The sequence below is a fragment of the Erpetoichthys calabaricus genome, chromosome 13, assembly GCF_900747795.2.
Source record: "Erpetoichthys calabaricus chromosome 13, fErpCal1.3, whole genome shotgun sequence".
In the NCBI taxonomy this organism is placed as follows: domain Eukaryota; kingdom Metazoa; phylum Chordata; class Cladistia; order Polypteriformes; family Polypteridae; genus Erpetoichthys; species Erpetoichthys calabaricus.
The window spans coordinates 22356816-22369321 of NC_041406.2; the positions used below are offsets into that span (position 1 = coordinate 22356816).

At 40.9% G+C, this 12506-nt stretch overlaps 1 protein-coding gene across 11 annotated transcripts in view; it reads left to right on the forward strand.

Annotated features, from left to right (window-relative positions):
- pleca (plectin a) overlaps positions 1 to 12506 on the forward strand; it is an 828744-nt gene that overhangs the window by 799609 nt on the left and 16629 nt on the right. For all 11 annotated transcript variants that reach the window (XM_051935602.1, XM_051935603.1, XM_051935606.1 and 8 more), the window contains 2 exons: positions 1434 to 1532; positions 6752 to 10132. In XM_051935602.1, coding sequence (XP_051791562.1) covers positions 1434 to 1532; positions 6752 to 10132 — 3480 coding nt within the window. The remainder of the gene's footprint in view (positions 1 to 1433; positions 1533 to 6751; positions 10133 to 12506) is intronic.

A 12506-nucleotide genomic window follows, 5' to 3' on the forward strand; every position in this document is an offset into this window, starting at 1 on the left:
CCCAGAATTTCAGTCTGAGTATGTTGATATTGCTTGGAAGGATTGGAAAGTTAAGACTGGTTTATGTAGGCTCATGAAGGATATCGTGCCAAGAGAAACAAGTACAGAATATTGGCCTTCTGGCTGTATAGAAAAAAACAGGACACTCCCATAACACATTCTGTGTTATCCAGGGAGACTTTTGCACAATTTTTAAGGCCTCACCAAATACCGATCCAAAACGCTCTTCAGATGCTTGTAATGTGGTTAGCACCACCCTTAGTTTAGTAATTTGATTGCGGTACCCTGTCAATCTGGTGTCACTGTTAATGGTTAATGTTGTTCCCAGTGTTTTTACTTCCACCTCTAACTTATCAGCTTTAAAGTTAGCCTCTGGCATGATTAAGGAGAGACTTAATGCTCAGTGGCATAAGTGTTCTCATGTTTTTAATAACAGATTTGAAAAAATATTTACTTTAGGAATTTTTAAGATTCAAGATTTTCTTCATTCAAGTTCAATGGATTTTACACACATTGTTGTAAATGGGAAAGTAGCAGTGTATCTTTTTTTTTTTTAATGCGGATTTAGGATTTTGTTTTCTTTAGCCTTGTTGTAAGGGAATGTTTGAGTGTTGTTCCAGAAATAACAGAAATATAGGATACACTAGAGACAGCTTTAGGAGTCCTGACTTCTCTGATGGTGTGAATAACTTTCTGGGCTTTAGTGTTTAGTATACCTTTTCTAAGTCCATCTCCTAAACCAGTGACTTATGCAGAATAGCCAGTTTTTATTATAGTGCTAAAGGTTGCGTCCTTCTGTCACACAATTATTCATGAACCACTGGGGCTAGTACCTTGATCATACTCAAAAAATTATGATGTGATGCACATGTACTGGGGTTGTGGAAACCTCTACAAATCGGGGTCCACGTCTTTCTGCAGCAAACTGCTTGTAAGAGTGACATGGAAGAAAAGATAAGCTCAGCGGCAACAGGTAAGCACAGAGTGCATTGCAGAGGCCACTCATGGGAGGAAGAAGAAGAAGAAGAACAGCAGCACCTTCTTCTGAGTGTCAGATATGGCATACAGAATGCACACACACAACAATGACAGAGAGATGCCTGCGCAAACTGACCTGTGTGCTTGTCCTCACACCAAAGTGCTTGTTATGATTGCAAAATACAGTGTAACACACCGTGATGGTGTGGAAATAAAGTAATGGATGTTTTAACTCAAGGCAGACAGTTTAGTATCTACAATCAACTTACTGTGTGATATGCAGAAAGTCATTTAACCCACCATGCTGGCAACACAGGCATTTGCAATTCATTGTTCTCTTTCCCTTTGATTTGTAATTTCATTTGGATAAAAGCATCATTTGGAATGTAGATGTTGGAATTTCTCAGCAAGCCTTATTTAAAGCACTGTGTCTGATTCCCTTGCCTTTTTTTCAGTATGTCAATCTAAGGACACGCTACAGTGAGCTGATGACTCTGACTAGCCAATACATCATTTTCATCACTGAAACGCAGCGACGCTTGGAACAAGAGGAGGTACGTGGTGCTGTCAGGATGGCCAATACTGCTGGTTAAAAATCACGTTTCTTCCTCCATGTCGACGTGCTCCTAAAATGTTGGCTGATTTCTTTGCATGGCAATAAAAAAAAAGTTTTAATTTCTAGGCTAATCCTGATGGGCTGGGCTTTAACTTGCTTGATAATCCTGCAAGACAGTATCGTTAAATACAAGTTTTGTTTGTTCACTTTTCTCACTGGGCAGAACAAGAGTGTGTCCTTCTAGGAGGTCAGCTACTACAGTATGTTAAAATAGAATGTGATCAAGATAGGGTTAATGTCCCCATTTGTGGGGAATGGTTGTACTATTCGTTTAATTTTTTATTTGTATGATTACAGCTGCTCCACTTTATCAGAATTTAAAACTGTACATATGAGATTCAGCAGTAATTTAATTTACAGGTGACAGTAAATGATTAGTGTGATATTTTCTTATTTTCCTATACACACTTTTTTTCCTGTTGTACATCAAAGAGTTCCTTTCAAAAGATGCTAAACTAGATGACAGCAAACAAATTTTCTCAATTAATTTGTTCCCTGCTATGTGAACCTTTCTCAGTTGCCATCTACTGTGGGGAGAATTTGCTTGTAATTCTTCTTTAAGAACTAAATGTGCCAGACTCTTCAGAGACCAAACATTTGTTCTTCAACACCCTTCATTGCTCAGCAGTGTCTGTCTCTTCATCTCCTACAAGCTGTACAAGCGTGAAAAACAGACACGTCTCGGAGACACTTAGTACAGTATTTCATCAACCTGAAGCATACAAGATTCTTTTCAGTATCCGATGTACTGTTGTATGGATCCACAGCAAAAACAAAAACCAACACAAAAAATCCCCTGGCTGCTTTGTTTTAAAAATATTGGGAAAATAACGCACTAGTGATTATGGAGCTGTCCTAATCGTGGGCAGCGGCTTTGGCACGACTTCCACCCACACTGCCTGCAAGGACACTCAAACATTTTCACTGCAATGAGGCATGCTTTCTGTTTAGTTGTGGACCAAAAACCCGTATGCTTCAGACTGACCTCTTTCACTTTTTCTATTTTTATTTTCATGATTAATGCTTTATTTGTTGGTTTCCTTTCTGTTATAACTCTGACATTTTTTCTAATCCTTGTTTTTTGTTTTTTGTTTTGTTCTTTTTTTTTTTTTGCTTCTCTAAACTGCTTGCCAGTGCTTTGTCATGATGAATGTTTGTGTTGTTTGGAAGTTAAAGAGGTAAATGACCTATGGTATATCATTCACACAAGCCACCTGCATGCCTATGTGTCTGTCTTTTCACATTGGAGTACAAAAAAAATACAATCACGCAAATGAAGTGCACTGCCATTAGTCAGAACTGTCACTTTCTATTTTGTACGTACCTTTTTAAATCGATCCAGGGGCACTTATGCAAAAAATGGAACTAGAAATAGGAAAGAAATCACTCGGGAAAAGCCACTCTAATTTTAATTCAATTGATAATGATATTAGTTAAATTTAAATACATTGACATTTTATTAAAATTTAAATAAGACTTTATCAGATTCATTTTTGTACCTTGGCAGCCTGCCCGGGTTTGGTTCCTGCCTTGTGCCCTGTTTTGGCTGGGATTGGCTCCAGCAGACCCCTGTGACCCTGTGTTCGGATTCAGCGGGTTGGAAAATGAATGGATTTTTGTACCTAATCTATATATACCCTAATTTAAATATAGCTCTGTATTGAGTAAGTGCAGTGACCTCCTTACAGAGTGACGCATCAAGTCCACAGCCACAATTTCAATAACTTTTGTAATGGGGATCAGACTTCAAACTGCGGCCCTGACTTTCTGTGGTCATTAAAGATTCTTGGGCTTCTTTTGAAAAAGAGTAGGGTGCTCTCCTAAAGTCCTGGCTAAATTGCCCACCATGGTCTTGTTGATTCTGGCCCCCTAATGATCCCCCTGTCTCTCTCTCACCCCTTCACCATTAAATAGCTAAAGTATGGCGATCTTACCAGTGCAAAAATGGCCAGGTGAGTGCTGCACTTTGGTGGTCTATGCAATGTGCTTTGTGTAGCTTTGAATAGCAATTTTTAGTTATTATTTTTATTATTATTATTATAACAAGGCCATCCATGCACAGAGTAGCTTTTAAATGGAAATTTATAAACTGCTTTGGTTTGGGTGTTGATAACAAAATATTCCACAGATAAGCTATTAGAATTACCATTATTATCTGAAAAAACTTGCAGAACTTTAATATACATTTAAAGTCTTTTTTTTAAAGACAAACATTCTAGCTATTCAGAATATAAATTCATTCTCAAGTTATTAAAGGAGTAAACTGAGGCTCCAACAAAAGCAAATGACCCAAGTTTATATTTAAGTGACTTTGTTGAGGTGTAAAGTAGAGTAGACAGAAAGTTTTATATCAAATATTTGCTTTTATTTTTACACTTTTAATAATTTGGCATGACTAATCAAAACCTTTATAATGTCAGAAAGTGATGTCTCTTCCTATACCTATATTTAGATTAATATAGATATAGAGAGAGATAAGTATAGATAGGTACATAAACTGGGGTCTCAAAAATACAATCACATCTCTTTAGAGAATGTCTAGTTACATTTTCATGACCTAACTAAAGCACAGAATGTCCTCACTTAACAGAACGTAGTGTGCCAAAAACAATTGTTTCTGCGCACACTGGTGTTATTCGGGAAGTTGAACAGTGGAATCACCACAAATAAAGTAACATGCATTAGTGTAAAATGGGCATATCCCATTCCATAATCTGTAAATTGACAAATATATGATGTGAGCTTGTTTCGCTGCTGCTGCTACTATTTTTACCTTTACTTATTTGACTGACGCTTTTATCCAAGGCAACTTCTAAGATACAGTTGGTTTCATTTAGTTTGTTTTCCCAATTGGAGCGCAGGAGGGTGAAGTGACTTGTTCATAGTCACACAGCATCAGTAGTGGGATTTGAACCCACAGCCTCAGGTTTTAAAATCCAGAGTCCTAACCTCCACTCCACACTGTCCTATTTGTGATAATACAGCAGTTTGTTTTTTATTTAAAACGTATTTATTGTTGAGACCCCTTGTATTTAACAGGTACAGAAAGGGCATAGATAAGGAGGAGGGTGCGGTCTTGGTCCTTCTGTTAAGAGACCATTGCACACTGGCAAATGGAGGTGGCTAAAGAGAGACAGGCAATCCATGTCATTAGAGAAGGTGCTCCAGAAGAAGATTCTCCAAGGGCACCAGCCATCATGAGAAGCCACAGGGCAACTCGCAGAGAGCTGACCAAATCCCTCAAGGCCCCAGAGAACTCCTTGGCATTACCCTGTTAAGTTTTACTGAAGGTGTGTTGCCATCGAATACTTGAAGGAATATTCCACAAATTTTTTATTTTTTTTTATACTTTGTAGGGGTGGTCAAGAAAAAAATGTAATACAATTTTTTCATGAAGAATAGAGAGTAAGAAATTAATGACGTAATTCAAGGAAGAAAGTCTCCCATGGAAAAAAGAAAAAGAAATCTCACATTCCTTGTATCACATAATCCACATGTCCGTTATCTAATTGCTTGCTCAGAATGTGTAAAACAAATGCTTATTTTGCTCAAATATAGTGAAATAACTACTCTTAGAATTAGCAGCAAGTACATAAACGGAAAACCCAAACATTCATGTGAAGGACTTTCAAAATTGAAGACGGGGCTCTTTATGAATGATGGGTAGAGGAGAGTCAAAAAGTCCATTTTGTGAAGCTTTGGATTTACTGTTTATGTGTGTGTGGGGTTTATTTCTCCTGTGAAGCTCTGCTCATGTCAAAGCAGTTTGGGGGGGGGGTCCCATAATTTTGTTCTGTTAAATCTACATGTTTATACTATCGAGTGTTGAAGGAATGGTGGGGGGGGAGGGTACAGATGGATGAGGGTTTGAGAGGAAAGCTGAGTTTACTTCTGGTGCAGAAAATCCTAAAATGCTGGTACCGTACCATTTTAAATTTTAGGTTTTTCTTCACTTTGCCAGTACTGGGATTCTTCACAACACTGATGTGCTGATAATTCCGGAAATAAGTATTTAACAGTACTTTACCAAAAATATAATTTGCTTCACACCTTTTCAGCAAGTGACTGAATAACAAACATGTGGATTATGCAACATAAGTATCATTAGATTTTTTTTTCAATTGATGTTTTTCACATCGTTTGCCATTATACAGCACTGGCCAGCATGTTATAAACTTCTTTCTCTCCATTCTGCCTAAAAATATGAAATAAAAAAAATTTCTCAGCAACCACTACAAAGTACACTGTGTAACAATCATATTAAAAATATACGTTTTGAGTGGAGTATTCCCATAGGGACACCTTTTGTTTCATTATGGTCAGCAGGTTACCAGTGTTCCCACCTTAAGTAGTTTTGTTGGCTTCCTGCCAGTCTCCCGTGTCCCAAAAGGAACATGTCAGACCCTGCTCATCATTGCAAAAGAACACGAGCTGCTGAGTAATTTCAATCCATGTGCCCTCTGTATTTGGCAGCAGTGTCCCACTGAGGACTTCTTTCTTGCTACCTGTTGGCTTTTTGACATTTAGCTATGGCGTCACTTTAATGGTAATCATCTTTTGGTGTAGCCTGTAAAGTTACATTGTCTACAACCCCCTGGCAGTTGCTGTCTACCAACACTATAATGTATGAATCCTCTCTCCATTCATCACTGTGGATTCTTCTTTAAGCAGCTCTTCTTTGAGCTGTCAGTCCCATCCTCTGATCCATGCTTCATAGTATGTACATGTGTTTATTGTAGCACACATGTTAAACTCATATTATAATTCATTTATTATTATGTTGTTTTCTTTCATCTTCCTGAATTGGCATATTAGGGGCATAGACCTGCTACCAAAGTGTGCCAGAAAGAAGCCGTGACCAGCATTAATTGCATGTATCCATCCAAATCAAAGCTGTACTAAGTGATGTGGAGTAATGTCTTGTTTTTGTCTTTCATACACAACATTATAATAAATGTCTCCAACCATACTGTGTGCATTGTTCAGGAGACAAGGAGGTGCTGGTTATCCATATGTTTTCATGTTGGTCCTAACTGCATACTTTTAAAAGCATATTTATGTTCAGTTTAGTTTCGTTTTCTCATTATAATGAAATGAAGCAAAATCATGTTTTCTTTTTTTTCTTTGCTTTTTCTTTTTTTATCATTGTTAATACAGATGGCAGCTGAGAAACTAAAAGAGGAGGAGAGGAAAAAAATGGCAGATATGCAAGCAGAGTTAGAAAAGCAAAAGCAGTTGGCTGAGGCCCATGCCAAGGCTATAGCCAAGGCGGAGAAAGAGGCCCAGCAGCTGAAGCTTAAAATGCAAGAAGAGGTTCAAAAGAGAGAGGTGGTTGCTGTTGACGCTGAACAGCAAAAACAGAACATTCAACAGGAGCTTCATCAACTTAAGAGCAACTCGGAGATGGAGATCAAATCAAAGAGCCAACAGGTAGAGGAAGCCCTTTTCCACCGCACCAAGATTGAGGAAGAGATTCACCTGGTCAGAATTCAGCTAGAGACTACTCTCAAGCAGAAGTCTAGCGCTGAGACCGAGCTCAAACAGCTGAGGGAGAGAGCAGAAGAGGCAGAGAGGCAGAAGAAAGCTGCCCAAGATGAAGCCGAAAAACTTCGGAAACAGGTAACTGAAGAAACCCAAAAGAAACGCCAGGCTGAGGAGGAACTGAAGAGGAAAGTAGATGCAGAAAAGGAAGCTTCCCGTCAGAAGCAAAAGGCTCTGAAGGATCTTGAGGAGCTGAAGATGCAAGCAGAGGAAGCGGAACGGAGGATGAAACAGGCTGAATTGGAAAAGGACCGTCAAATTAAACTGGCCCAAGATGCAGCTCAGAAAAGCTCTGAAGCAGAAATCCAAAGCAGGGATTTGTCATTTGCCAAGAAAACAGCAATATTAGAGCAATCTCTAAAACAGGAGCATGTTACTATTACGCATCTACAAGAAGAAGCCGAGCGTCTCAAAAGGGAACAAGAAGAAGCCAACTTGGCCAGGGAAAATGCAGAAAAGGAGCTTGAGAAATGGCGGCAGAAGGCCAACGAGGCCCTCAGATTAAGGCTACAGGCAGAAGAAGTGGCTCACGTGAAGACCTTAGCTCAAGAGGATGCTGAAAAACAAAAGGAGAATGCTGAAAGAGAAGCCAAGAAGAGAGCCAAAGCAGAAGAGGCTGCCCTCAAACAAAAGGATCTAGCAGAGGAAGAACTGGAGAGGCAGAGGAAATTAGCAGAAGGCACAGCCCAACAGAAACTCTCAGCTGAGCAGGAACTCATCCGACTAAGGGCAGAATTTGACCATGGTGAACAGCAGAGGTCATTGCTGGAGGAAGAGCTTTATCGCCTTAAGAAAGAGGTCAGTGAGGCAGTGCAGCAAAGGAAGCTGCTCGAAGAAGAACTGGCAAAGGTTCGAGCAGAAGTGGAGATCCTGCTGCAGATAAAGGCCAAAGCTGAGCAGGAAACAATGTCCAACACTGAGAAAAGTAAGCAACTCCTTGAAGCTGAAGCCAGCAAGATGAGGGAGCTTGCAGAGGAAGCAATGAAGTTGAGATCAATATCTGAGGAGACTAAGAAGCAGCGGCAGCTAGCAGAGGAGGAAGCAGCTCGACAGCGAGCTGAAGCCGAAAGAATATTGAAGGAAAAACTGGCTGCCATAAATGAAGCTACCCGTTTGAAAACTGAAGCCGAAATTGCCCTGAAAGAGAAAGAAGCTGAAAATGAGCGCCTGAGAAGACAGGCAGAAGATGAAGCCTACCAAAGAAAGGTCTTGGAAGAGCAGGCATTGCAACATAAACAGGATATCGATGAGAAAATCAATCATCTCAAGAAGTCCTCTGATGCCGAACTTGAAAGACAAAAGGTCATTGTAAATGAAACTCTCAAACAGAGAAGGCTGGTGGAGGAAGAGATTCGAATCCTTAAAATCAACTTTGAGAAAGCCTCTGCTGGCAAACTGGACCTCGAGTTGGAACTGAACAAACTGAAAAACATCGCCGAAGAGACTCAGCACAGCAAAGAACAAGCAGAGAAAGAGGCAGAAAAGCTCCGCAAAATTGCAGTGGATGAAGAAAACAGGCGCAGAGAGGCAGAGGAGAAGGTGAAGAAGATTGCGGCCGCTGAAGAAGAAGCTGCTCGCCAGCGCAAAGCCGCTCAGGATGAAGTGGAGCGTCTAAAGAAGAAAGCGGAAGAAGCTTGGAAGCAAAAAGAACTAGCAGAGAAAGAGGCTGAGAAGCAGATTCTGCTGGCCCAAGAGGCTGCACAGAAGCGCATCACGGCAGAAGGGAAGGCTCACATCGTGGCGGTGCAGCGGAAGGAACAAGAGCTCATGCAGACCAGGATGCAAGAAAAGTCTGCCAACGATCTACTGAAAGAGGAAGCTGACAAGGCAAAGAGCTTGGCCGAAGAAGCCGAACTTGCTAAACAGAAAGCTGAGCAGGAAGCAGCTCATTGCCGGCAACTGGCGGAGGAGGCTGAACGTCAGAAGCAAGCTGCCGAAATTGAAGCTGCTAAACAAGCCAAGGCCCAAGAGGATGCAGAAAGGTTGAAGAAAGAGGCCGAGTTCGAGGCTGCTAAAAGAGCTCAGGCAGAAGCTGCTGCTCTCAAACAAAAGCAGCTCGCAGATGCTGAAATGGAGAAGCACAAAAAGCTGGCTGAGCAAACTCTGAAGCAGAAGACCCAAGTGGAGCAAGAATTAACTAAAGTTAAGCTAAAGCTTGAGGAGACCGATAACCAGAAGCATGTTCTGGATGATGAACTGCACCGCCTCAAGGATGAAGTTACTGATGCTGTCAAACAGAAGACCCAAGTGGAGGAAGAGCTTTTCAAGGTCCGCATCCAGATGGAGGAGCTGATGAAACTGAAAATCCGAATTGAGGAAGAAAATCAGAGGCTGATTAAAAAAGATAAAGACAGCACTCAGAAACTTCTTGCCGAAGAGGCAGAAAACATGAAAAAACTGGCTGAGGAAGCTGCCCGTCTCAGCATAGAAGCTCAAGAAGCAGCACACTTGAGGCAGATTGCTGAAGCTGACTTGAATCAGCAGCGGGCCCTTGCAGAGAAGATGCTCAAAGAGAAAATGCAGGCCATCCAAGAAGCTTCCAGGCTCAAAGCAGAGGCAGAGATGTTGCAGAGACAGAAAGATCTTGCTCAGGAACAAGCCCAGAAACTTCTAGAGGATAAAAAGCAGATGGAGCAGCGTTTGGAGGAGGAAACGGTAGGCTTCCAAAAGACTCTTGAGGCAGAGAGGAAAAGACAGCTGGAAATTATAGCCGAGGCAGAAAAATTGAAGGTGCAAGTCACCGAGCTGAGTGGTGCTCAAAGCCGAGCTGAAGAGGAAGCCAAGAAGTATAAAAAACAAGCTGATGAAATAAGCACCCGTCTCCACGAAACAGAGCTGGCCACCCGAGAGAGGCTAACTGTAGTCGAGACGCTAGAAGTGCAAAGACTTCACAGCAACAAAGAAGCAGAGGACCTTCGCAAAGCCATTGCTGACCTAGAGAAAGAGAAGGAAAAGCTCAAGAAGGACTCAGTCGATTTACAGCAGAAGTCAAAAGAGGTATTTTTGTCCATTCCAAGCTTTCACTTTTTGCTTTAAATTGCAGACTATGTCAAGGATAATCTTGATGCCTTACACAATATCAGAAGTAATGTACAGTACTTTTATAAACTGGAGAGCAATTAGAATAAAATGAGTCGGTGAAGAGATGAAAATCTATTTCAACCACACCTTACCTACTATTATGCTGCTAAAGGACTTAAAATAGGCAGATCAGACATCTGATTATTTAAAAAATAAAACAAAGTCATATAGCAAAGGAAGATCATTATGTAGGGGTCCAGGTGGTGTTTTTGGTGTCTTGATAGTTTAGTTTATTCAGATACTGTGACAGAAGTGCCATCTAGGAGTCACACCAGTATGGAATAAACAAAAGGCAAGAAGAGTTCAGAATGACCAGACTGGGATGTTTCATTAAGACAGGTATGCAAGGGGGACAAAAAAAGTCACAGATTAGTCACTGGTATCGTACTGAGCTGGCAGAAGAGTTCAAAATAACACATATCAACGCAGCAGTTAGGGATCACTGGCCATATAGTCTTTAATGTGGGAACTGTGGAAAAAAAATGGCGCTCTGAAACAATAGGGATATTACTGGACTAGCGATGAACTGAAAATCCCAAGAAACAATGTGACAGCGTGAACTATGCAGTGCATGGTGAGCCTCTTCACACCTTCTACATTAATTAATTGGATTTTGAGCTTGTCCTTTTTTTCACTAGTCTCCACCTGTTCTGATTGAGGGCATCTTCAGGTGCCAATTATCCTCTCTCAGGTGGTCAAGCCGTTGTTCTGCCACACTCATGACCCCCTTTTTCCCCTTGGACTAAGGCAAAGTGCCATCTTTGCCACCATTTGGTTGTCACTACAAACTGCATGTCCATACCATTTTGAGTTCTTCTACCAGCTCAGTACTAGGCCAGTGACGTCACCAGTATGTTCTGTTCTGGTCTGATTCTTTCACACCTCTATTTTTTCAAACCAACCATGTAAAATTGTAAACAACAGGAAAACACAAACATTCCCTGTTAAATCATCAGGATCTCTCACAAATTTAAGACTTTTCTGTATTGGAGAGCAATTACTTGATGTAAGGTGCCTTTGCTACCATCTGTATTTGGAGGAACACTGCACTTTTGATGGCCCTGTTCCATAACTGTGGCTCCCTTTGATGCCCTTGTTCACATGACCATTTGCAATCATGGGACATGCTTCCCGCCAGGAGAAACATACCTACTCTGGTTGTCATTCAAGCAGAGTATTCATACACCAGTGTGGGTTTGTGTCTTTAGACAGCTCACAACAGGTCATCTGTTCAGTCATATCAGCCCTTCCAACCAGGTTACTAACATATTACAGCATTTTTTGGGATTTAAGGTCCATGTGTCTTAATGCACAATATCTATTTGAAAGGTCTACTAAAAACTTTGTGGACATTATATAAGACTGTAGATAAATTTGACCTTGATAAAACAGTTGTCATGATCCATCCATCTATTAGTAAACCTACTTTCTCCAGTTTATGGTCACTTGGGAATGTTTTACATGATATTGTATAGTTCATTAATTCACAGTGAACCTTCATCCATCCTTCTATCCATTCTTTTTCTGAATCCAGTACTGGCCAGCAGCTCTCAAGCAAATTTGGCCGTATAGTTTATTATGTATTTCATAGTAAAGACCTGCCCAGAGTACCTTGTATACAATATAAACAGCTGTTTACATATTTTGGCTTTTGGAATGGACTGTTTTCCCCATCCTGAGTTTTTGGTGCTCACAGCACCATTAAATAAAACATTTATCAGTCCTAGTCTGGGTGATTTTAAAGATTACATGATCCTTCCATGTCCCACTAAATTGGATGAAGCTAAAACAGAGAGCGCCCACTGCGATTAGGAGATGCCCTCATTATCAGAAGCGTGACTGGCCACTGTAGTCCAGGAGTTCTCCTTTTGCTCACCTGGCTAAGATGGCTGTAACACTGCATGCTGAATCCGTTTCTTCCAAGTTTGTGCCCAGTTGCCCTGAGTGAGGATGGTCCAATAGAACAAATTTCTCTCCAGTGACCACCATTTCGGTGAGGAATTGGTTCTGCATAGTGTCCAATGATGCTTGGTATAGTGAAACAGAGAAAAAGAACCTGTCGCTGTGCATAATGGTGATAATTTACCCAGCTACAGTTAGGGAGAAGGAAATTTCCGTATTGCTCAACTGGAAAAATATTCATTACTGATTGGAAGACCCTCTGTTCATGGCCAGCTTCTCTGTGGAGACGGTATGACCCTGAGCAGACCTTGACACTTGGGTTGGCTTCTGCTTTTCGTGGCCATGAACTGAATAAAGCAGATTCTGTAAGTGGATGGATGGATAAAAA